At 43.7% G+C, this 26,142-nt stretch overlaps 4 protein-coding genes across 4 annotated transcripts; 3 read left to right on the top strand and 1 right to left on the bottom strand.

Annotated features, from left to right (window-relative positions):
- The first annotated feature begins 1,473 nt into the window (after positions 1 to 1,473).
- On the top strand, positions 1,474 to 7,868 carry LOC136504708 (uncharacterized). Its single transcript, XM_066499680.1, has 12 exons — positions 1,474 to 1,656; positions 2,392 to 2,468; positions 2,570 to 2,645; positions 2,750 to 2,822; positions 2,903 to 2,954; positions 3,034 to 3,095; positions 3,271 to 3,334; positions 3,698 to 3,755; positions 3,845 to 3,931; positions 5,458 to 5,551; positions 7,348 to 7,480; positions 7,589 to 7,868. Exons 1-11 carry the CDS (start codon positions 1,556 to 1,558, stop codon positions 7,438 to 7,440), a joined length of 837 nt encoding a protein of 278 aa, XP_066355777.1. The 5' UTR covers positions 1,474 to 1,555; the 3' UTR covers positions 7,441 to 7,480; positions 7,589 to 7,868.
- A 156-nt stretch (positions 7,869 to 8,024) lies between these two features.
- On the bottom strand, positions 8,025 to 9,180 carry LOC136504709 (tetrapyrrole-binding protein, chloroplastic-like). The gene has a single exon (XM_066499682.1). The coding sequence runs from the start codon at positions 8,969 to 8,971 to the stop codon at positions 8,165 to 8,167; it is 807 nt and encodes a 268-aa protein (XP_066355779.1). The 5' UTR covers positions 8,972 to 9,180; the 3' UTR covers positions 8,025 to 8,164.
- A 6,947-nt stretch (positions 9,181 to 16,127) lies between these two features.
- Positions 16,128 to 16,508, top strand: LOC136503111 (uncharacterized). Its single transcript, XM_066498293.1, has one exon. It carries the CDS (start codon positions 16,128 to 16,130, stop codon positions 16,506 to 16,508), a length of 381 nt encoding a protein of 126 aa, XP_066354390.1.
- A 7,500-nt stretch (positions 16,509 to 24,008) lies between these two features.
- LOC136503110 (uncharacterized mitochondrial protein AtMg00810-like) lies at positions 24,009 to 24,893 on the top strand. Its single transcript, XM_066498292.1, has one exon. The coding sequence runs from the start codon at positions 24,009 to 24,011 to the stop codon at positions 24,891 to 24,893; it is 885 nt and encodes a 294-aa protein (XP_066354389.1).
- The last annotated feature ends 1,249 nt before the right edge of the window (positions 24,894 to 26,142 follow it).

Raw genomic sequence — 26,142 nt, 5'->3', positions numbered from 1 at the left:
ATTATTTATTTGGCACTGAAACAAATTAGTGTTTCGTATTTGGCACTCCAAAATTTGAACTTTCTTATCTGGCATCAAGTTGAAATTTCCTTTCGTATATGGCACTGTCATCCATTTAGGACAGTAACGATGTCAAGTGACCGGCAAAAAGACATAAATACCCTTATTTGCAGCAGAAACCCATGGTGCCAAATAGGGAAGTTCAAGTATTTTCGTATGGTGCTAAATAGGGAAGTTCAGGTATTTTCGTATGGACGATATTGGCTTCAACTACTTTCCTCATTCTAGTCACTGACGTGCAGGCCCCACGCACCAGCAGTTTCCGTACGTGTGTACGCGTCAACTAATTAGCGGATTGAGATGCTGCAGGCGAACCCGGGGTGCTATATGTGTAGCGACGAAATGTTCAGCTTATTATTTCGTAGTTATATGCGAACGACTCGTGGTTCGAGATTTAAGTCGTCTGAAATCGAACTTTGTATTATGTCTACGTGTGTGCTGCTCTAACTCATGCGTATGAGAGATTTAAAGATTTATCAATGGTCGTGTCATGTGTTCTGATTCGCTTTAGGGCTGGATTCCAAACCATATATGAACACTTAACTTGGGCATGTAAGAGAATGGCAGATTATGGAAACACTTTATATTTTAATTCGTTTTTCAGATCGGACTTCATAACATGTTTGCATACGGTATTGTAACTTTTTGTACTCCATCTGACGTTCCATCGAGCAGTCGAACTAGCGCCTACAAACGCGTAGTACGTGTCCATGGATGACATGTGGGCTAAGCCCTTGGTACACGCGGCCGTAGCACTCGTCCGCAGCGTCTTTGTGGGTGCGCACCGTGTGCAGCAGCCGGTACTTGGCGCGCCCGGCGTCGGCACGGCGGTTGGACAGCAGCGCGGCGGCACCGCCCATGCAGAAGATGCAGTTGGACAGCAGCGTGGAGCGGTCGTTGCCGAAGTACCAGTTGAGCGTGATGTTCTCGGTGCTCACCACGACGGCGTAGCACCCCGGAGTTCGCCTGCAGCATGTCCCTGGCGAGGTCCACGGCGATGAGCCCCGCGCTGCACCCCATGCCGCCAAGGTTGAACGACTTGACGTCCTTCCGCATCTTGTAGCGGTGCACCACCATGGTCGCCAGCGACGGCGTTGGGTTGAAGAGGCTGCAGTTGACGATGAGCACGCGTGAGGCCTACACGTCAGTGACTAGGATGAGGGAAGTAGTTGGGGCCAATATCGTCCATACGAAAATACTTGAACTTCCCTATTTAGCACCATACGAAAATACTTGAACCTCTCTATTTGGCACCATGGGTTTCTACTATAAACAAGGGTATTTATGTCTTTTTGTCAGTCATTTGACACCGTTACTGTCCTAAATGGACGGCAGTGCCATTTACGAAAGAAAATTTCACTTAATGTCAGATAAGAAAGTTCAAATTTTCGAGTGCCAAATACGAAACACTGGTTTGTTTCGGTGCCAAATAAATAATTCTCTCAAAAGAAAAAGGGGCCCAATTCGCTTCTGCGTCGTCGATTCCGCTGCCGGGATGGCCAGTCCGCGCCCTCCCCTCGGCCGGATCCTCCGCCTCGCCGCCGCCGTCGCCGTCGCGGCCTGCGCCTGCTTCCCTACTCCCGTCTCCGGTATCCGGTGAGATCCGCACACTCCTTCCTGCCGTTGCCAGGGCCCCAAATCCCTTGCCCGTGCTCGTCGCACGCACTCGATGTTCAGCAGTTGAAAGTTCGTTGTAGATAAAGGCGAGTAGTTGCACCCGTCAGGATTCACTTGTTCACGGGCTGGGACCCCATGCTTGATTCTAGTATTGATGTAGTATACTGTAAGGTGGGGGAAGGTGAATGCCAAGCTAATTTTGACGATTCAAATTCGTTTCAGTACATTGTGCCACTGATTGGGAAAAAGCTGATACATTGTGTAATATTATTGGCATTTACCTTCTTTGATTATCATGAAAATAGCCCCATAACCTTTGACAATGTTCAGCTTTGTCCTTTATTGTTGGTCTGTTTGATTTGAGTTCATTGTCACAAATCGCTAGCAGAAGGAATGTAGGATTAGATGAGGGAAGGACGAGGAAGCCTATGTGGGATGGAATTGTGGAAGGAAGGAGTGTGGATTAGGCAAGTAAAGAAGAAAGAGAGGTAGATGAAAGGAAAGGGACGAAGACAAATGTTTCAGTGTAAAGGTGGAGAGCAGTTAGCTAGCTACAAGCTACAAGTGGACAATTTTTTCATGGCATAAGGCAGCATGCGTATCAGTGAATTGCTTCAGTCTAGTATTGGGATATTCTTGTCATTCTGAATATGAGAGCAATTTTACAGTTTATATTTCAGTAAAGCTAAGGAAAGAACTTCAAATATTGTGCAGGAAGGACATTGGCTTTATTGAACCAATTGTGTGCAGAAGCACTGTTCAGGGGCGCCATCTGATCTCTGATGATAATGGCAATACTCCTGCACCTTTGTCTTGCATGCTTAGATATTTTTTCCTATAAATGCTGCACTATCTGACAACCATCTCTCTGATAAAACACTTCCCTTTGCAGGTTATGTATGTTCTGCACTTTCAATCAATCCATGGTCTCACTGCTGCCCAACAACAGGGGATCGCTTTTCCTGCCAGTGAGTTTCCGATTTTCATTTTACCATATTATATTTATATGTAACACTCCATCAAAACTGGTTACCCTGCAAAGCCTGACATAAGTCTTCATGACATAATCCAGGGGCTGCAAAGTTGATTTACAGTGCTGCAATTCATATGAATATTGTGTTTCTTGCTGTTTGAATCCTTCTAAGGTAAATCCTAATAAGTAGTACCAGGTCTGGAAAACAAAAATGAATTGTTTCATAAATATTTTACTCAACCTTTTTGACAGATCAAGAAAGAAGGTGTGCTGAAGCTGAAGGTAGCTAAGCCAGTTACTGCTCGTAAGATGCTTGAAGTTATCAATTGCTAATTGGTGAATTTGGAATATGGCAAATGAAGTTTACCGTTAATTTTCTCCAGGAACATACACAAATGTTTTCGATTTCTGCATGGGAAGATGCCGCCATAGCTCTGCAAGTGTGGTACTGCCTCCCCACTCCCCCCTAAGTGCCCAGTACAATAATTCTTTTACTTTACAGCATATTTTTTTGTTTAAACTAAAACAAGTAGTTTTTTCAGTTTCGTGTCTTTTAATGTTTGTTACAACAATTGCTTGTCCAAAGAAGTTCAAACTAAGTTGTTCCTTCGATTTACCAGGTTCATGAAAATGCCTATGCCAGTGACTTCCATCACTGTTTTTCAGTGCAGCAAAATTCATCAGGTATGACAAACTATGAACTATATTTCTTGGCTATATTACAACTTATCATTTGTAACATGTTCTCAGGTCATTACTTGTAGACTGGAATTACCATGTTCTCAAATATTCACTGCTAGCAGCATTAGAATTACTGGAAATATGTAACATATGCTATGGTCTGGAATCATGGCTGGGACACCCGATGTAATTTCATCTATTGACTTATTGTTGATAGCCAAAGTATATTGGCCTATTATCTTGACTTAAATCTGGACAGAAAGTCTGTGGCAGGAGCTCTACCTTCTGTCTATTCCTAGTGCTTATGATGCATTGTTTTTTGAATTATATGGTTGGAAATGATCATGGAATGTAAACATTCTCCAGGATCAACTGAATCTAGTTCTGTATCAAAGTTGTTGGGCATTAACGTTGTAGTAGGAAGGTAAGGCTTTCCACTTTAAGCACCTTCTTATTTCTCTAAAGTGAATCTGCACCTGGGAACTGCTTTATGAAATCTCAAATGGAATTTAGGCCCGGGGAATCCTGCAGCTTGGTTTGCAAAGTAAGAGGACAGTCATGTGTTCCAAGCAGGCTCTCTGTGCTGAACAAATGCGAGATGTAAGAGTCCAATTGTGTATCTTCAAATTACATCCATCGTTGCAGTTCAATCAATTATCCTCAAATTACAAATGACATGCCACACTATAGCAACTCTTTTTAGCCGACTAGCCATGTAGCAAGTTCCATTTTGATTGCATAACTTATCAATTGAATAGCCAAGTAGACTGTATCTGGACGGGACCATCAGTATTATAGTGAAGTCTGAAACATTCCAGGCTGTTACATACAAACTTGATAAACGTCTTTTGCTATTTACATGTATTTTTTTCAATTTTCAACTGCTATCAATCTGTCAGCACCAACACAATTTACATTGACATCCTAAATTTTTTATGTCCTTGTACATGGAAGTTCTGCTGAGGGTGCATATGTTACTTGTCCTAGGTTTGGGTTATGCTATTGGGTGAGAGTATGACAGATGTCTAGGTCTCTTGAAAAGGAACATCCCATATAGACTGAATTGGGAATCTGAAGCAAAATGGGGAGGTGAGGGTGTGCTGAGTCTAGCTCTGCCCTGACAACAGTTAGGCTGGGTGTATATTTATTATTGAATATGAATTTTGACTAGGGTCCACGTAAGCTTTATACCTGAAAGGATAGGGGAAGACGGGAGAATTACACAAGATACTGTCCCATAGGTGGTGCCATCTGAATTTGACCTTGGCACAAGCACATTAGGATCCAATTCGGATCTTGGCACATCAGTTGTGAGGTTTTGCTATCCTAGAGAAACAACAACTAACATTCATTTCCAGTTGTCCTCCAATTTGAATGTGATGTCATAACCAGCCCTATTGGAAATGTATAGATAAGCAGTGCCAGCCAAGTTTGATATCATCAAGTCATCAACTATTATCAGTTACTTGTTTAAATGAAGAATAGGTGAGGAAAATTTTATCTCCCACTCAAAAAATTGCTGGGAAGAGATGGGCCTCTTGTGCCTGTAGCTCACAAAGTGATGAATGCTAAGAAATCACCGTTGTGTTGGTATGGTTAGCCTGTTTTTTGTACAATCTGTGTGAATTATTCCATAGTTGCTAGCATTATAATTTATAAGACCCACATTGAAAATTGAAGGGTACACCTTGCTCTAATGTAAAGCAGATATAACTTCTATTAAGCCTGCATGACATCATTAGCACTGTCAGTAATATTGTTGCTATAAATTGTTGGGAAAATTTGTTGTGGACGTGGACCTCATCTGGATCCTATGTACCCTTGATCATTTTGTTAGTAGGTCTTTCATGATAGGAAGTATTTGTTCATGTTTAGTAGTGTTCATGTTAGCTTGGGAGCTTGTTAGTTCTAGATTTTGCTCTTGATGTGAAAATACATCCATCATCACATTCTCAGTTGATGGCCAATAAATTCGTCGATGTTAGATCATCATCCCGATTCCCAAGGAAACTTTCTTGAGATTGGATAATATAAACTGGAGCAATGTTTGTGTTTCTCTGTATGTGTTTTTCTGTTCATCCATACGTGCAGGATAACACTCACTTGAGCTGAATTATTCAAACCAGTTTGCAGAAATATATGAGATGCAAGAGTGGCTGCTTTCCCAGTCTTGGACCAGACCAACCCGCCGAAGTTGTTGATGAAGCTCCAATCAGCTTGGTATGAATGGTATTTTTTTTTTTTTGAAAAAAAAAAATCAATCTTGGACTATTGTCTATCTCATTTTCATATTTAACTGTTTCACAACAAGCAGACTGTTATAGGTTTTATATCTAGAAAGGCTTGTTTTGATACTTGTGTATTCACTTCAAATCTTCAATCCGCATGTGTTGAGGTGGATTGGAGTGTAAGTTAGGTTAAATTCCACTCCAATCCATCTCAACCCATGTGGATTGAGGTAGATATGAGGGTATCCAAACAAGGCTGAAAATGGATGCTTTCATTTTCTCGAAAATGCAGGAGAACTGCACTTCATTATATTAAGAAGAAAAAAATGGATGTTTTCATACTCAGGTCATATTGGATAGGATATCTTGTGTACTCTTTTGATTATGCTGTTTATCACCTACTTCAAACTGACATTCACTGTGCTGTGCTTGCTCCAATTTCTGAAAATAATCAGCCATTTAACCAGCAAAGTGTTATGGGCTTATGGCTAGGAATTTACGAGGCAGCACAGGGGATCTGGAGAGCTGAGAGCTGAAGGGGCTAGCCATTTTCTTTCAAAAAAAGAAGGGGCTAGCCCTTCACTTCTCCTTAATGAACTTGAGCCATGATATACCCCCTTGATTTTATATATATAGAGATAACTTGGCCCTTAGGTCAACTATTGATGGGATCTTTTAGATATGATCCTACCTTCCTAACTTGCAACAGACATATTCTTAATTAAAGAGATAACTTGGCTTCCAATCTATTTATCTTCACAAGGTGATCCTTGTGACCTAGCCATCTGAAGAGTACCATTACATATACCTTTTGGGGGCTGACAAAATTCGTTGTTTGCCCTGCTATCCAAGCCACAATAGCTACTTTGGGTGTGTTTGTTTCCACTCTCCTGAGAATCGAGCTGCGTTTACACAGCCGCGGTTGCCGAGCTCCGGTTTGCCCACTGCAGAAAATGAACTGTGCTCTGTTCACCCACCGCGTGATTTTGCCCACCGTCCGCCAAATACCCTGCAGCAGGCCAACCGAGAATCAGATTTTAATCCGAAACAAACACGACCTTTGTCTGGTCATACCAATGATCCCATCAAACCGATGTTTTTCTCTGCCTCAATTGGATACATCTACTCAACTTCAGCTTTGATTTTAACATACTTAAATGATCAAGCTTATTATCTCAGATATTATCATGTCTCTGCTTTGGCACTAACAAAGTTGAGACAGCACCACAAACATCTAGTTGGTGTCATACCAAATGGGATTTGGATGCAAGATCTAGAACTTCACGCACATGACAGTGGGTGGTGATAATTGAGAGGATTTGGTGGATTGAGGAGAAATTTATCAGGCTACTTTTGGAAAAAAAAAATTATAGCAGCAACACCGGTCCTTAAAAGCCACCTAAACTGTGTTCTTTATCTTTTTGTTAGATACCTTCCAAAAGGAATCTTACGTTTTGTTGTCATTTATTGGTTTTTCCCGCAATCAAAGACTCAGAATATGTGCAAAATTAGATTCATGAATTTAACTTTTATGCCTCTATTTTAATTTAAATAATGAAAAGTGTATTTGTTGCTTATGGTATCGATGCATGCCTGATTTAGCAACATTAGGAATTGCCGAAGTTAAGCTCTCAATGCTACACGAGGGATGCTGGTAGTGCCTATTGACTAGATTTTTTTCAGTTATATGTTTGTGCTTTCTACTTTGATGTTTTGCTAATAAACATAAAATGGTCAGTTAAAATGTGGAAGTGGAACTGACTGACTTTCTTCTGGTTTCTATTTCAGAATCCAGGAGCATGCTTATACATGCAGATGGATGAGCGGCTTACATGTGATGGTTCGCATCAGCATACTCGAAGGCTCTGTCCATGCGCTTGAGAAGGGAAAAGGAATGCGGCACTCATAAGACAGTAAAGGGGTAGTTTTCTCTGAAAAACTTTCTATCATGCTTTAGGCTCATTTAATTGCCAAGTGCGAAGATGTGGACAAAGTAGGTTTGCTCATGTCAGTCGTGTTCACTTGACAGGAAACAAGTGGAGGTGATAAGCTAAAAACCGATGGTTCTCCATCACTCCCATGATGAACAACCTTTTTATGTAGTGGCTGCGGGTTGCCTCAAAAAGAACATCCTACTCTGCTCCTATTTTTGGGAAGGATCATGTATGCAAAATGAAATGGAGTACCTGCAAAGATCTGCTCCTATTTTTGAGAAGCATCATGGATGCAGAAAGTACCTGCAAATCTTTGCATGGTATTTAGTAGGATGTTGCATGCTGAATGAAAATGCATGCAGACGATTCTGCAGTGCGTTGGTCTATATAGATACCATCAGAGTGTGATAGAGATGCATTGCATCCATGGTTCCTCATAATTAATATTTGTGGCTATCCTGAGCAGCCTATTTCTCCTTGTCTCAAGCATCATGTGCAGACCAAACACCTGAACCAATTATATCCGTAATATATATTGCACAATCTTTCATGCATGTTTTATAAGACAAGGTAACCCAAACAGAACTATAGATACATGATCTTTTAAATCAATTACACCATGCCAGCATCTCTGCATCACAAACTCCCATGCCCTTTTTTGCCAGCCTCAATCAAAAGGAATAATCAGGCTTGAAATCTCTCATGAACTTTGGTCTCTCCCTCCCTTTGTTGTCATCTTTGGTTTGACCAGTGGTGGCACTCTCTGCTCCAGCTGCAGCTTCGTCTTCCTGGTTCTCCTCCTGGAAGGCCGGGTGGGTGAGGATGTTCCCCAGGAGCTGTGTGCCCCTGAGGGCATTGGTGAGCGGCAGGTGCCCCTCAGGTGTGTCATCCTTCATCTCCCACATGAACTCGTCAGGGAAGGCCCTGTAGTTGTACTGCTCTACCTCTGTGTCCAGCTTCTTCATCCAGCCGACCCTGATGAAGAAGCGGGTGAAGTCGCGCTGCGATTTCTCCCAGAGCCGCCGCTGCACGCTGTACCCGAACTTGCCATTGCTGTGCTCTTTCCAGAGCTCGTCAATGGCGCGAAGGTCCTCGGCGGAGATGAACTGGACCTCGGAGAAGAAGACGTACCCTCGGCGCCTCGCGGACTCGCCGGCGAGGTCGATGATGAGCGCCCGGGTGGTCTCGTCGGCCTGGCGGTAGTCCCCCGCCGTGAGCTGGCGGCCGAGGAGGTCCAGGGAGGGGGCTGGTGACGAGTCTTCTTCCGCTGCTGCTGATGCTGCTGGGGCCACTGGAGTCGGAGCTGACGAGTTGGTGGTCGAGGTTGTGGTCACCGAGCGGGAGGTGTTGGGGTGGAGCCTGAAGGTGTTGGTGGAGGGCTTGAGCAGGGCAGACGGGGAACCGTCATGGCTGCCGCCGGTGCTGGCGAAAGAATGGTGTTGGGGGAGAAGAAAGGATTGCAGAGAAGCATTTGCCATGGATGGCGGGAGGTCGCAGCTGAGCTGAGAATGGAGAGGGAGGGAGGGAGGGGGACGATGATAAAGGAGTGGATGGGGTTTAGTGAGAGCTGAGCTGGTGGACGTGTGGTGTGGAGAATTGAGACCGTGTTGCCTTGTGTGTGTTCTTGTGACAGCCCACCTTTGTGCGTGTCTTGTGTCAAGGCCTCAAGGCAAGGGTTGTGAGAAATTTTGGTGGTAGTTTTGTAGGGGTACATCTGGGAGAGAATACAAAGGTGGGCTGTGATTGGTGGGTTCTGGGTGAGATGAGGATACTGGCTATGACAAACAACCCAATACCCAACAGAGATAATATGCCAAGGGTGGGTGAGGTGGACTGTGTCTATGAATGTGGGTCCAGTGTCAAATCTGCAAACGACCGATGTTTCGAGTCTCATTTTTGCAAATCGCCCCTCTCCTGGAGAAGAAAACATGGAATTGAATCCTTGCTTAACCTAAATTTCATATTCAGTTCTTTTAGCCACGATTTTGATTTTAATCCTTTCAATTTAAATAAAAATTATAAGGTTCGATGTGTACATCAATTTTGCATGTAAAAAGGTGGTTAGTTTGCTAGTAGAAACTGAAGTTTACCAATAGGTCATTTGCAGTAAAAAAACTCTTTTTGGAATCTTGACATGATCAGCAACAGGAATAAGATAGTAAAGTTTTCCATAAAATTTCTACCTCCTTTTTCTAATTCTTCTATCTAGTTCTTCCTATATTATTTGCGCCGAACCAGGTGTAAGCTTCATAGAATTGTTCTGCGTTTTTTTTATGAGGTGGGTGTGACATTCAACTTGAATAATCGGTTGCCTTTTTTTTTCTTTTCCAAGAAATCAACAGCCACAAAATGGAAGCCTTTTACCACAGAAAAAAAATCATCGAAACTTTCGAAATAGTGAATCCAATTGCGGGAGTTGGGGGAGTTTCTGGGTGTACGGACCCGGTCCATGTAAATCTACTGCGGCTATCAAGGACATCAGACGCACTCGAGTCTGGACGGCAGAGCTTTGCTTGTCTGTTTATTTCTTATTATTTTTTATAGGCCGCGTATGCTATCTCGTTTAATCAGGCAAGGCGTGGGAATGCACTTTTAAATGGTACATACAATAAGAAAAGTCAAAATTTCTCCATAAACAAGTCTCTAAATTATTATTTATTTGATGAATAAAGATACTAGAAAAATGCATGATATCATATGTTTATCATGGAAAATAATAGTCAGTATTAAAGAATGACAATTTGGCCAAAACCACATCTGAAAAATAAGTGTTCATTAAAGGGCAAACTGATCGTCGCCACCATGGATTGAGTATTGTGGGTGCGCAAAATTGAAAAGATAGTAGAAAAAGTCACCCTCATATCATATCATAGATGTTTGCACCCGCAAGGCAAGACGAACCCTCTCGGATTTGCTCTAGCTCCACCCATAGGAGTTCACCAGTAAATACTCTCAACATACAAGATTTTAAAGACTGAAAAAGCCACTCACCGCTAGCAACGAGATGTGTTACCCACAGATTGCAGGCTTTACTTCACCACCAGAACATTGTGTTGTAGGAACTAGACCTTACACAGAGCAAATTAAAAGAAGATATTTGTGGGAGCAATTACAGTTGCAACGAACACTATTTATTCTTTAAGAATACATAGATATATTGAAACAATAGCAGATCTATAATTTTGATAATTTATGTATGAGAAATCATGCCTAAAATATAAAGTTTTCTTTTTGAATAGACAAAATTGAGTTGAAAATAAAAGTCAAATGCACTTTGATAGTTTATAGATGAAATTGAGCCCGAAATACAAAATTTGAGGACTGAAACGATCATCTTCATAGTTGTAGGATGAAATTGAGCCTAAAACTAAAGTTTAAGTACCTAAACAACCATTTTAAAAGTTTAGGGATGAAATTGAGCCTCAAGTAATAGTTGAAGGACCAAAATAGCTATTGTGCCCTTAAATAAACAAAGTATAAACTAGCAATGGTATCATCAGCACTTTGATAGTCTCTTCAGGGTTTTTTTTTGGACAAACAATGTTCCTAGAAGTCATGTTGTTTTACTTTAACTAGAAAATACTTTTGCACATACTAATCATTTTTTGCGAGGATTGCACGGAATTAGATTTGAATGTTTGGACGAGTAAAACGAGATAACCGTTGATGAGCTTACAACAAATACTTCTGTTAGTAGAGAGTATACTTTTAGACAAAGCAAATTGTTTTTATTTCACACTGAACTGCAAAATTTGACACAATTTCAGCAACTATTTTTTTTAAAAAAACATGGATTTTTCGGCACATGGCAGCTAATCATCCATATAATTATCTATTTATTTTGGGACGAATGAAGTAAGTAATAAGTCTATCCTACAAAGAGTGATGTTTTAGTTTTGTCTAAAATAAAAAATATCTTATATTTAAAGAGTGTTCGCTTCAACTTAAGTGTAGGGGGATGTCGTTCATGTATGCTCAATACCGTGTGAGAGAGATTATGCTCAATATCGCGTGAGAGAGATTATAACCAGCCGCTACAGTGTAGCGGTAAGAGTGCAACGACAAATGTTTAATATAAAAATATATTTAATAATAAAATTAATGTTATTTATTTGGTATCATAGACATTAGTATTTTTTATTATAAATCTAGTTAAATTTAAGACGGTGTGACCTTTGCGAGATGGTGTAGTATTAGCATTTAGTTCCAGCTGCACAACACCGGGTTAGAGGTCTTGAGGAAGCAAGATGTTGTTCTGTCGTTTTTCAAGTCCACCCACATCAAAATATTATTAGTTCTTCTAGAAGTATTCGTCTGTCCCTGGCTAGTTTATACAGACTAGCACAGTTTTTTTTTTAGGTGAAGAATTTCCGTGAAATGAAGAAAAAAAGAAAAAAAAAATTCTCGTGAAAAAAAAATATATAAAAATATAAAAAAGTAAAAATAAAAAATGACAATGAACAGTGTCGTAGAGTGGCACCACCCCTCTGGCTAGGGATTCTTGGACGCTTAAAGAGAGTAGTTGTTGGTCATGTTTGGTACAGTTATCTGGAAAGCGCTTTCCAGATAAGTTGTATAAATAGAGTAAAAGCGGCGGTCAAAATAAGCTGGTCTGATCCAGCTTCTGTTTTTTATACAAATGATAGCTGTGGGAATAAGCGTGGCCAGAATAAGCTGCTGAAAAACGTAATGTTTAGCTGTTGATTTTAGCTTATTTTGACCATAAGCAGCTTATAAGAAACAGACCCATTATTTGTTCGCCAGCTAGTTTAATTTGTTTCCAGAGAATCACTAGGAGAAGGCACGTTTAATTTGATTAGCTTCTACTGTACTTACCAGCCTTCTAGGAGTAGGGATTCTCTCGAACTGTACTAAGCTTGTTTACTGCTATTCAGTCATCTTTAATTCGTATAAATTAGTCGTGAAATCGTATTTTTCTCTCATAACAAACCAACCATACAAATCAGAAGAAGCCAATTTAATACATCCGAACAGAGTCAGGTGCAGAGTGTAGGCTACGCAAGGCATTACAGTAGTATTTCTCTTTGACTATGCCTGTTGATGCTTCATTATAGATCATTCTTGAGAGGTACGCACGAACTCAGTCACCAATGACGTAGCTCATTACGTACACCGTACTCAGTAGTACGTGACTAAGACACCCTGGCCTTTTTGCATATTGACCTGGAGGCTGGAGCAAATTAGAGCAGAGAGCACTAATTTGTTACGTGTTCTGAGAGGAAACGCATGTTGCCAACCACGCACGAAATATCCGACGCCTCCAAGAGAAATGTGACAGGAATGATCGAGATTCGAGCTAGCGTCGACGACTCCGATCGGGTACGGCGCATGGCCTGAAATAATACTGGATTATTAATTCCAAGTTTTTCAGGTGTGTGCCGCTTGTCATCATTAACTAACTCAGAGAATAAATAAGCAGAGTATGTTTCATTTCTGTTGCGATCAAGTTTCCGTGGTTTTCTTATGCTTTTGTGATGAGCAAAACGAACTTGAGCGGCCATACACGCTTCTATATACATACGTTAATCCTTTCATAATTAGTTTATTGTGTGCTGATCTTTTTATTTTACGCAACTGCTCGAGCCCCAACGTCTGACCAGATATTGATCCGTTGGACGGTACCGTGGACCGTACCGTACCGGATCAATTCGTTTCCTCGGCGCACGCATGCACTCCACGCCCCCTCCCCCTGCCCGTGCCTACTTTTCACGTGCCCACCCGGGGGCCATGCCCGTGGGGACCGTTGGCGACCCGTGCCCGCCGCTCCTCGCGTTCGGATGGACGGCCGCGCTGCCTGCCCTTGTCCGCCTCGCCCCAGCCTTGCACGCACACCCTGCCTGTCGTTGCACCCCGTCCGCCGGTCCCCAGCTCTGCTTCGCCCCATCCCCCAGCACTTGGCCGTGTGCCCATCACTCACTGTGACCCCATAAAACATTTGCAACATGAAACACTTGGATACAACGTACGTCAGACATAGTTGAAACATATTGTTGCAACTTATGTGTGAAACATATGCAACATTCAGATAAAATACATGCAACATGTGTGTGAAACATATGCAACATCCAGATAAAACACTTACAACATGTGTGTGAAACATATGCAACAACCAAATTAAACACTTGTTGCAACATAGGTCTGAAAATATTTTTTTCAAAATGCTTGCAACATAAGGCTGAAAACACTTGCAAAAATATGTAACATGTGCAACATCCCGATCTACTTTTGCAACATCCATATATAACAATTACAATATACCTATAAAACATTTGAAACACTTGAAACACACATTTGCAACATAGGGGAGGGGAAGGCTAGGGCCGGACGATTCCGGTCATCGGGGTGGGATCCGGCGACGCGCGAGCACCACCACCATCCAACACCGGCCTTGGCTTAGCCTGGCGGGCAGTGCGCGCTACGAGAGGGAGCGGGCGGCATGGCCGAAGCGAGGAGCAAGGTGTGGGTGGGGCGTGCGACGGGCAGGGAAGAGGTGCGAGGAGCGAGTGGCGCAGGGTCAGGGCTCGGTGGGAGAACGCCGCAGCAGCGAGTGGAGTGAGGCGCGACGTCCGGATGAGAATAAGAGACACGGAAATAAGCAGGGAATAAAAAAGCCAAAGTTATGGTGCACGTCACGTCACGCGTTCATCGGATGTTCTGTTTATAGCATTACCGTTTATTTTAAGTCGTCTCAGATGTCAAATTTTTATTTAGTTTTGGAATGGAATATGATAATCCATCCCACTAAAATTCATGAAGATCACACTTGGGTCCCTAGTACACCGGCAGTTCCTCAAGTTAAACCAAACACCTCATCATCAACCATGTTTAACTTCTACTCCACCAGTTTTTTTTTTTTTTTTTTTGCTTTTACATAAGACGAACGAACCTCTCTATTTGTTGGTTCTGTAGATTTTAATGTACTTTTCACAAAAAAAAAACGATCAATGTTACTGAAATTTAACTAATAAAACCTGGAGGAGTATATACTTGGGAACTGAGAGAGCACTGCCAGCCTGTCACTGAAAAGAACGTGCACGGAAATTATAGCGTGAGTAGGCACTGCACTGGCAGCAGCTTCTGGTCCTACCAAACGTGTGAGATCCGGCCGGTATTACTGTACACGGAGGCAGTAGTACGTGATTTGTAATCTTTTTTCTTTTTTTTTCAACGAAAGAAAAATTATATTATATAATAGCTGCATACATCAACACGTTACGAGCACTCTGGATTATAAAATAGTACCCACACTATGAATACCATAACTCAAAACCTAACATGTTAGATACTTTGCAGTGTGGATGACCGCACAGACCAATGCTCGGCAAATGGCTTGAGAACAAATGTCCAACGAACGACGACCAACATTTCTGTAGGTGGAATTGAGGAACTTCTTTTTTCTGGTATCTTTCTTCTTTCTGCCACCGAAGAATGAGGAAGACTCATCTGAAAATTATTCTCCCTAGTCCTTCATCGTGGCCAGATCTAACCACAACAAAACAGAGAAGAGACCGGAGAAAATTATTCCATGGCGGTGACATCATCTCCGCCTTGATGCCGCCGTCCGGAAACAAAAGTCTCCATGTAGTCATGTCGATGAAGATGCTGATGCCAAAGTTGTCGTCCACATCTTCAACGGAGCCGCCATGAAGAAGACGATTCCACCATTCCCCTTCACCGTCGCCGGAGAGGAGGAGAAGGACATAAAACTCCAATACCAAAAAATTTGGCATGAAGAAACACTAACACCAATGACTCGATCTACCAAGGAAAATTTATTAAAAATAATGGATCTCCACTTCCTTCATTCCTCGGTGAGATGCTGGAGGGAAAAGGAGGAGGACCAGCGGTGGTGTTGGGCGGGCGGCCGCGGCGGCGCTGGGGGCAGGAGTCATCGAGTCGGGTCACGTGGACGGCTGGCAAAAAGCATGCACATGATTGTCAGCGGAAACAGCTCTGCAACGGCTAAAGCCGCCCAGCGCGCACTCGCCGCGACCCCAACTGAATCACCCGGTCTCCACGGCACCCACGCTCCCGCTCTGTGCACTCGCCCGCTTGCGTGTAACGCCCTCGCCTGTACAGGCTTGGCCAAAGGCCACGATTGTAATCTATATATGTACATGCCATGATCAATAGAATGTTGTCCAGTTGATCAATACAACTCTACATGGTATCAAAGCGTCCACGGTTCTCTCAGAGCATCCCTTCACCACTTCTCCTTCCGCTGCTCCAATAGCGCCCTCCTCCCACCACTCCGACTCCTCTTCGGATGACGACCTCTCCGTCGCCCTCGCCGCCACCTCTGCGATCCAGGGCATCTCCATCCACCACCACGTCCCTGTCATCCTCGACATGGACGAAGGCAACTACGGCCAGTGGCGCCACTTCTTCGATTCCACCCTCAGCAAATTTGGTCTCGAGGGCCATGTTCGTTCCCCCACCCCGTCCTAGGACTACGATGGCGAGTGGCACAGGGTTGATTCCTGTGTTGTCAACTGGATCCTCGCCACCGTCTCCAAGGGTGTTTTCGACATCGTTCTCCGCAATCACCACAATGCTTTCTCCCTGTGGCACGTCGTCGAAGGGTTGTTCTAGGACAACGAGCTGCAGCGCGTCATGTATCTCGAGACCGAGCTGCGCACCCTGCAGCAAGGCGACATGTCCATGAACGACTACTACACCAAGCTAAAGCAGATCGTGGATCAGCTGCGTGACATCGACCATCCCGTCTCCGAGCTGAGTCAGGTGCTCAAACTCCTCCGCGGCCTCAATCCTCGGCGCCACTATGTCAAGCCGGTGATCACGTCCAAGTATCCGTCGTACTCCTTCCAGAGCACTCGCTCCTTCCTCATCCTCGAGGAGCTCAGCGCTCAGCACGACGCCAACGCCAAAGCTGGCCAAGCCCTTGCCGTGACTCACGGCGACAACCCCAGTGGCTCCTCCAACTCGGCGTCCACCGACCACAAGGATGGGTCTTCTTCCTCCACAGCGCCCTGATCCAACAACGACGGCAACAACCGTTCCAACAACCGCCATTTGTCCCCATTGGTGTACTAATAGCTTTACTATCATCCATTCCAAACTTCTTGAGCATGTCCTTTACATACTTGCCTTGACTCACAAATGTGTCATTCTTCATTTGCTTGATTTGAAGACCAAGGAAGTAACTAAACTCTCCAATCATGGACATTTCAAACTCACTAGCCATCATATTGCCAAACTCTTCACAAAAATCTTGATTTGTTGACCCAAAAATGATATCATCAAAATAGATTTGCATTACAAACAAGTCATTTCCAAGCTTCTTGGTGAAGAGAGTGGTGTCAACCTTTTCCATCTTGAATCCCTTAGAGAGTAGGAAATCCCTCAATCTCTCATACCATGCTCTAGGTGCTTGTTTTAATCCATACAAAGCCTTTCTCAACTTATAGACGTGGTTGGGTTTCTTCTCATCTTCAAAACCGGGAGGTTGCTCAACATACACAAGCTCATTGATGTACCCATTGAGAAATGCACTCTTCACATCCATTTGGTACAACTTGATATTGTGGGCACAAGCACAGGCTAACAAGATCCTAATTGCTTCCAATCTTGCAACCGGGGCATATGTTTCTCCAAAGTTAAGACCTTCAACTTGAGTGCAACCTTGAGCCACTAATCTTGCTTTGTTTCTTATTACTATCCCATCTTGATCTTGCTTGTTCCAAAAGATCCACTTGGTTCCTATCACATTATGATCCTTAGGCCTCTCAACTAACTCCCATACTTGGTTTCTTATGAAGTTGTTTAGCTCTTCATGCATAGCATTGACCCAATCAACATCCCTCAAAGCTTTATCTATCTTCTTAGGTTCAATGGATGACACAAAAAAGAAATGCTCACAAAATGAGGGCAATCTTGATCTAGTTTGCACACCTCTTGAAATATCACCAATGATAGTGTCCAATGAATGATCTCTTGCAACATTGGTTGGTTGAAGCACTTGCACTTGATTGCTAGCATTTGATTGATCACTTGGTTGAGATGATGAACTAGCCATTTGTTGATCTTGCACATTGCCATCACTAGTGCTTGCTTAGATTTGATCATGAGAATCACTAGCTTGCACATTTGAGTTAGAGAGCACTTGATTCTTGTCATCTTCAACATCAATCACCACTCTAGGCCTTAACTCACCAATGTCCATGTTTCTCATTGCCTTGACCAATTGAGTACCTTTCACATCATATAGATTCTCATCTTCCTCTTAGGAACCATTTATTTTATCAAATTCCACATCATGAATCTCCTCAAGAGTACCACTAGCCAAATTCCAAACTTTATAGCCTTGCTAGTAGTGGAGTAACCAAGCAAGAAGTCTTCATCACATTTCTTTTCAAACTTGCTCAATCTAGTGCCTTTCATCAATATGTAGCATTTCCAACCAAAAACCCAAAAATATGCTATGTTGGGCTTTCTTCCATTTAATAGCTCATAAGGTGTCTTCTCCATCATGGGGTGACAATAGAGTCGGTTGCTATACTAGCAAGCCATGTTGATTGCTTTGGCCCAAAATGAATGACTCGCATTGTACTCACTCAACATTGATCTTGCCATGTCAATCAAAGTTCTATTCTTCCTTTCAACTAAGCCATTTGATTGAGGAGTATACTTGGCCGAGAATTGATGTCTAATTCCAAATTCATCACACAACTCATCAATTCTAGTGTTCTTGAATTCACTACCATTGTCACTTCTAACTTTCTTGATGGTTATTTCAAACTCATTGTGAATGTCCTTGACAAATGATTTGAATGTTGCAAACACATCACTCTTGTCAACAAGAAAGAACACCCATGTGTATCTAGTGAAATCATCCATAATCACAAATCTATATTTGTTTCCACCAATGCTAGTGTATGTGGTTGGCCCAAACAAGTCCATGTGCATCAACTCAAATGCCTTAGATGTGCTCATCATGCTCTTCTTAGGATGTGTGTTACCAACTTGCTTTCCGGCTTGACATGCACTACATAGCTTATCCTTCTCAAATGTGACATCTTTCAAGCCTCTAACTAAGTCATGCTTGATTAACTTGTTCAATTGTTTTATTTCAACATGACCAAGCCTTCTATGCCATAACCAACCCATGCTAGACTTAGTGATCAAACATGTTGTCAATTGAGCTTCTCTAGCATTGAAATCAACCAAGTATAGATTCTCATATCTAAATCCTTTGAAAATCAAGTTAGAGCCATCTACACTTATGATCTCTACATCATCCACACCAAATATGCACTTGAAACCAAGATTACATAATTGAGTTACCGACAATAGGTTGAAGTTCAAGCTCTCTACTAGTAGCACATTGAAAATGCTCGAGTCATTGGATATTGCAATCTTACCAAGCCCTTTGACCTTGCCTTTTCCATTGTCACCAAATGTGATACTATCAATCCCATTGATCTTGTTTTCATTGATTGAATTGAACATTCTTGGATCACCGATCATGTGTTGTGTGCACCCACTATCAAGCACCCAATGCCTTCCTTCGGCTTTATAATTGACCTACAAAAGAAGATCAATTCTTTTTAGGTACCCAAACTTGCTTGGGTCCTTGTAGGTTAGTTACCAAGGTCTTTGGTACCCAAATGGCCTTCTTCTTTGGGCCCACAATTGGTGTACCAATGAACTTAGCCTTCACACCATTGGCACCCTTAAAAAGCATGTAACAAGAATCAAATTTAATTGAGGATACATTAGGTAGCTTGTTCTTGTTAATCTTGCAATATTGCTCTATATGCCCAACTTGCTTGCATCTATTACAAAACCGACCATTGCCCTTCACAAAGCTAACTTTGGGAGTGACAAAGGCCACCTTGCCTTTCTTGTGAGTATAGCCTAATCCCTCTTTGTTGAGAGAAAACCTTTGGCTACCCAAGCACTTTAGCAAGCGGGCATCTCCACCATAGGCATTGCCTAAGGCACGAGTGAGCTCATTCACTTCCTTCTTGAGGGTCTCATTTTCCACCATTAGTGAGGTATCACAAGAGAGACCATCACTCAAAGGTGAAGTGGAAGTGGTAGTGCTACAAGAAGAGTTAGTGGGAGCAACTACAATGGGCTTATAAAAAGATTCATCAATAAGATCACAAGTTAGTCCCACATCACATGATATGATCACTTGCTCCTTCTTGGCTTCCTTCACTTTGACTTGCTCAATGAGAGATGAGTGAGCCTTTTCAAGCTTAGAGTGAGCTTTGCCAAGCTTCTCATGGGCTTCCATTAGCCTCTCATGAGTGGCATTGAGCTCATCAAAGGATTGCTCAAGAAATTTTACTTTCTTGCGCAATTCTTTGCACTCCTTTCTCTTTATCTCATTGCAAGCGTGCACTTGCTCACACATGTCCAGGAGCTCCTCCTTGGAGTACTCCTCATCATCATCATCATTATCATTCCTACAAGAGTCACTTTCACATTCATCATCATCACTCTCATCATATTTTACCTTAGTAGGCTTTGCCATGAGACATGTCGATGGAGTGTCGAAGATGGAGGGCTTGTTGTTGATGGTGATCCTTGCTAGTGCTTTCTTGATAGATTTCTTGCCATCATCACTATAGTCATCACTATCCAATGAGCCATCACTATTCCAAGTGACTACATAGCCTCCACCCTTCTTCTTCTTTTGGAAGATCATTCTCTTCTCCTTCTCCTTCTTTTCATTCTTATCTTTCTTGTGCTTCTTCTTCTCATCTTCATCATTATCATTATTGTAGGGACAATTTGCTACAACATGATTGGGGCTCTTGCAATTGTAGCATCTTCTCATATACTCTTTGCTCTTGGTATGATCTCTTCTTTTCTTGCACCATAGCCCTTCTTCTTCATGAATTTTCCCATCTTGCGCATAAAGAGGGCCATAGCTTCATCATCAATGTCACTAAGATCATCATCACTACTTGATTCTTTCTTGGATTTGCCCTTGTTCTTGGATGATGATGAGCTAGCCTTGAATGTTGTACTCTTCTTCTTCTTGTCTTCTTCTTCCTTCTTGTCCTCCTTGTCATCCCCCTCCCTTTCCACACGGTATGTCTCTTGTGTTATGACATCACCTAGTACTTGGTTGGGGGTAATCTCCTTCAATCCTCCTCTTATGATAAGCAATCTCAACATCTCAAATCTTGAAGGTAGGCACATCAAGAACCGATGAGAGACATCATCATCCTTGATCTTTTCTCCCAATGCCTTCAAATCATTGACAATCACTTGCAAACGATGGAACATCTCCGGAATGCTCTCATCTCCCTTCATCTTGAAGCTTGTCAATTTATCCTTGAGGATATACAATTTGGCACTCTTCACCACTGGTGTGCCCTCATATGTTTTCTCCAATCTCTTCCACACCTCATTTGCTCTTTCACAATCCTTGATTTGCTCAAACACCTTGGAATCAATGGCATTGTATATGGTGTTGAGAGCCATTGTATTGCATTGCTTGTTGATCTTATCTTGGTTGGTGGGATCATCAGGATCAATGATAGCATAGTCATTCTTGGTCACTTCCCATACTTGATCATTGATTGAACCAAGATACATCATCATCTTTCTCTTCCAATAATCATAGCATGTGCCATCAAAGAATGGTGGTTTGCCCCCACATGGTTGAACATAACTTGAGCCATAATTTGACACCGAGGTTGTTAAGCCTTTAATCAAACGGTGACCATGGCTCCGATACCACTTGAAAGGTCCTAATATGGCTAGAGGGGGTGAATAGCCTATTTAGAAATCTACAAATCAACTAGAGCAATTTGATTAGTATGACAAATAGTGAAATGCAAACTTGCTCTAGCTCTACAAAGGTTGCAAGCCACCTATCCAACAATTCTAGTTGCAATGATAGCTAGACACACAACTTGCTATGATACTACTCACTAAGAGCTCTCAATCTTTCTACTCTAAAGAGCTCCACTAAGCAAACTTAAATAGCAAAGCAAGCTCTCAAATCTAATTACACTAAAGAGCTTGCTACAACTAGTTTGCAAGAGTATAAACAAGTGAGTAGGATGGTTATACCACCGTGTAGAGGAATGAACCAATCATAAGATGAATATGAAACCAATCACCGGGAGAATATCAAATGGCAAGAGACAACCGATTTTTCTCCCGAGGTTCACGTGCTTGCCAACACGCTAGTCCCCGTTGTGTCGACCAACACTTGATGGTTCAGCGGCTAAGAGGTGTTTCACAAACCTCGTCCACACGATTGGACACCGCAAGAACCGACTCACAAGTGAGGTAACTCAATGACATGAGCAATTTACTAGAGTTACCTTTCGGCACTCCACCGAGGAAGGTACAACTCCCCTCACAATCACCGGAGATGGCCATGAATAATCACCAACTCGTGCCGATCCTCCACCGCTGCACCAAGCCATCTAGGTGGTGGCAACCACCAAGAGTAACAAGCAAAATCCGCAGCGCAACACGAATACCAAGTGCCTCTAGATGCAATCACTCAAGCAATGCACTTGGATTCTCTCCCAATCTCACAAAGATGATGGATCAATGATGGAGATGAGTGGGAGGACTTTGGCTAAGCTCACAAGGTTCCTATGTCAATGAAAATGTGCAAGAGAGTGAGCTTGAGCCAGCCATGGGGTTTAAATAGAAGCCCCCACGAAATAGAGCCGTTGTACCCCTTCACTGGACATAAGTCATGGTGACTAGACGCTCCAGTCATACTGACTGGACGCAGCACCGGACACACCGGTCGTGAATACCGGACGTGTCCGGTCACCATACCAGACATGTTCGGTAGCTACTAGACCGCCACGTGTCTCACCGTTGCTTCAAATGGCTCTCTGATATGTCCGACCAGACACAGTGTTCGAAATGACCGGACGCAGAGCCGCTGCGTCCGGTCGAGTCTAGTAAGCCTCTAGGGCCGATCGGACGCGTCAGTTAGAAACTGACCAGACGCTGAGCCTCAGCGTCCGATCGAGTACAGTAAGCACCCACGGACGACCGGACACGTCCGGTCACTTCGGACCGGACGTGGCCAGCGTCCAATCAACTGTTTCACCGAACATCGATTTTGCTAATTCACACCGGACATGTCCGGTGTGTCAACCGGACGTGTCCGGTCGCTAAGTTCATCATTAATACCGGACACGTCCGGTCACCATACTGGACGCGTCCGGTCACTCTGTGACCAGCGCGACTAACTCCTTTTCACGTCTAACTTCTTCACCCTTGCTCAAATGTGCCAACCACCAAGTGCATCACCTTGTGCACATGTGTTAACATATTTTCAAAACATTTTCAAGAGTGTTAGCATTCCACTAGATCCTAAATGCATATGCAATGAGTTAGAGCATCTAGTGGCACTTTGATAACCGCATTTTGATACGAGTTCCACCCCTCTTAATAGTACAGCTATTGATCCTAAATGTGATCACACTCGCTAAGTGTCTCGATCACTAAAACAAAATGGCTCCTACAATTTTACCTTTGCCTTGAGCCTTTTGTTTTTCTCTTCCTTCTTTTCCAAGTTTAAGCATTTGATCATCACCATGCCATCACCATCGTCATGATCTTTGCCATTGCTTCATCACTTGGAGTAGTGCTACCTATCTCATAATTACTTTGATAAACTAGGTTAGCACTTAGGGTTTCATCAATTAACCAAATCCAAACTAGAGCTTTCACCGTGGTCGCCACTACATCGCCACCAGCACATGATGACGCAAATCCTGGACACCCGATGATCACTCGTGCTCGGGCTGGGATCCACAAACCCAACCCGAAGTATGCCATGGCAGCCTCAGCGACAATCTCCCTGATCCCCCAGAGCGTCCGCAGCGTAGTCAAGGACCCCAACTAGTATATTGCCATGAAAAGCGAAATTGATGCGTTGCAGGCTAACAAGACCTGGACTCTCATGCCGCGACCACCCAACGCTCGTGTCATCACCAGTAAATGGGTCTTCAAACACAAGATGAATCCCGATGGAACCCTAGAGCGATACAAGGCTCGATGGGTTGTTCATGGGTTCAACCAGCGCCCCGGTGTTGATTTTGGCGAGACATTCTCACCGGTAGTCAAGCCGGCCACGATCCGCACCGTTCTCACGCTCGTGGCGATGTACAACGGGCCGGCTCATCAACTCGACATCTCCAACTCCTTCCTCCACGGCAACCTTCGCGAACGGGTGTACAGCCAGCAACCCATCGGGTTTGCTGATCCTCAGCGCTCGAACGATGTCTGTCTCTTATCGTGGTCCCTCTACGGTCTTCACCAAGCACCACGGGCGTGGTTCAAACGCTTCGTCGGGCACGTCACCAGCTTGGGGTTCATCCAGTCAAAGGCCGACTCCTCCCTCTTCGTCTACCACCGCAATGGGCCACGCCGTACCTACTCCTATATGTCGACAACATGATCCAATCGGTATCCTTGGTGTTGCTCCTTCGCCATGTCATCGCTCGACTACACGACACATTTGCCGTGAAGGACATGGGGCCAATTCAACATTTCCTCGGCATCAACATTCGACATACCAAAGATGGCTTCTTCCTCTCCCAGTCGGCATATGCCAAGGATCTCTTGGAGCACGCTGGCATGGCCAACTACAACCCCATCGCCACGCATGTGGACACCAAGCTGAAAGCATCTGCTGCTGACGGCAAGCTCATCGACGACGCCACCACTTACCGAAGCATCACTGGCGCACTGCAATATCTGACGATCACACGTCCAGACATTGCATACGCTATGCAGCAAGTGTGCTTACACATGCACGCACCAAGGGACATGCACCAAACGATGATGAAATGCATCCTCCGATATGTCAAAGGGACGACGAGCCTCGGCATCCAACTGCGCGCCGCTCCTTCACCGACGATCACCGCCTACAGCGACACCGACTGGGCCGGTTGTCTAGACATGCGATGTTCGGCTTTAGGGTTTTGCGTCTTCCTTGGCAATTCACTCATCTTGTGGTCATCCAAGCGACAAACCACGGTGTCAAGGGCGAGCGTCGAGGCTGAGTACCATGCCATTGCTAATGCCGTCTCTGAGTGCTCTTGGCTTCGACATCTTCTTGGCGAGCTCCTCTATAAGGTTCCCTCGGTGACTGTGGCCTTCTGCGACAACATATCTTCAGTTTACATGTCCAGGAACCCTATCCACCACCGGCGAACCAAGCACATTGAGCTTGACATCCACTTCATTTGGGAAAAAGTGGCCATTGGAGAGCTTCACGTCCCGCACGTTCCCAGTGCGCGCCAACTCGCTGATGTGTTCACCAAAGGGTTGCCTTCGGTGTTGTTCTTTGACTTCAGAGACAGCCTCTCTGTCACAGCGCCCGACATCGAGACTGCGGGGGGGGGGGTGATGTAGACTAGGCCCAATCTTCCGAAAGGTATGATAGCGTCAATTGGTGGAGACTCGACGTTCACGATTTAGGCTTCGAACCAAGACTGATTTGGACCCCCACAACCGTTACACCACTGCTCCATTGGTTATCAACCACGCGAACGTGATTGACCTCGCTGAGAAGGCTTTCCTGCAAGCGAATCGAGAACACAAGCAAGAACAAGATAAACGCAATCTGAAATTGCAATAAATATGAGGCTTATGATAATGAGAAAGAGTTCAAGTCTTTATTCAAAAGGACTAATCGCCACAGGCGAACAAGATCAAGAACTGGGGTCCTGGTTCACAGCAAACGGCCTTGGCGGCGACAGTTGCAGCAAAACGATGTCTGTTTCACGAGGAAATCAAGAACTAAATAAAACCCAAACCCTAAGGAGAGCGACGGCTGCTATTTATAGAGTCTTGGGCGTCACCCCCCTGGACGCGCCCCTAATGGGCCCAAACATGATACATGGTCCAACGGACCAAAAGACGGTGTCGCAGCACCCTGATAGATTCTGGACACTGACTTGTTTCAACGATTCCTGTTGATTCCGAAGGTGTTTTGACGTGAAACCAATCGGGTTGGCTTCCTTATCCAATTAGCTTTCCATCCATATGTGGATCATCGAAAACGGAGTCCGGATGCGTCCTGGGTGACTAATTTATGGCAGACTGGTCCTGGAACCCGAGACAGACTCGAACTTGAGTTGCTTTAGGCCTCCACCTCGGGGACTCGAACCAAATTAGCCTCGGACCTCCTTCTTGACTTGGACACCCTCGCTGATCTCCTTGGTCTCCATATGGTTCTCCAAGCATGGTCATATGTATGGAGGTCATGTCCTCATCATCCTCCCTTTCTTGACGAAAAGCCGTCCTCGGCGTCGATTTTGCTTGAAGTCGATCCTGCACAACATGAGGACAAACGAGGTTTCTAAAATAATAGGAATGGACAATGTTGTGAGAAAGAATATGACCACATATCTAGGTTTGTAGCATGTCTTGTCCTACAGACATGTAGTTTGCTCGATTGAAATACACACGATCTTTGCCAATACTATCCTGCAAATAATTAGTACTAACAAAAAATATATGCTCCCTTTCTTTGGATTCCACTTGTGTTTGAAAAGCAAAACTAGAGGAATATGGCATAACAACAGTGTTGATTTTACTGTCCTCTAGTTGATCATTAATTTGTACAACAAAAGGAGAATTCGGATTAGTACAAATGTAA

Source organism: Miscanthus floridulus, chromosome 14 (genome assembly GCF_019320115.1).
Source record: "Miscanthus floridulus cultivar M001 chromosome 14, ASM1932011v1, whole genome shotgun sequence".
Taxonomy (NCBI): Eukaryota; Viridiplantae; Streptophyta; class Magnoliopsida; order Poales; family Poaceae; genus Miscanthus; species Miscanthus floridulus.
The sequence above is the reverse complement of the archived record's forward strand: the minus strand, read 5'-3'. Positions and strand labels throughout refer to the sequence as shown.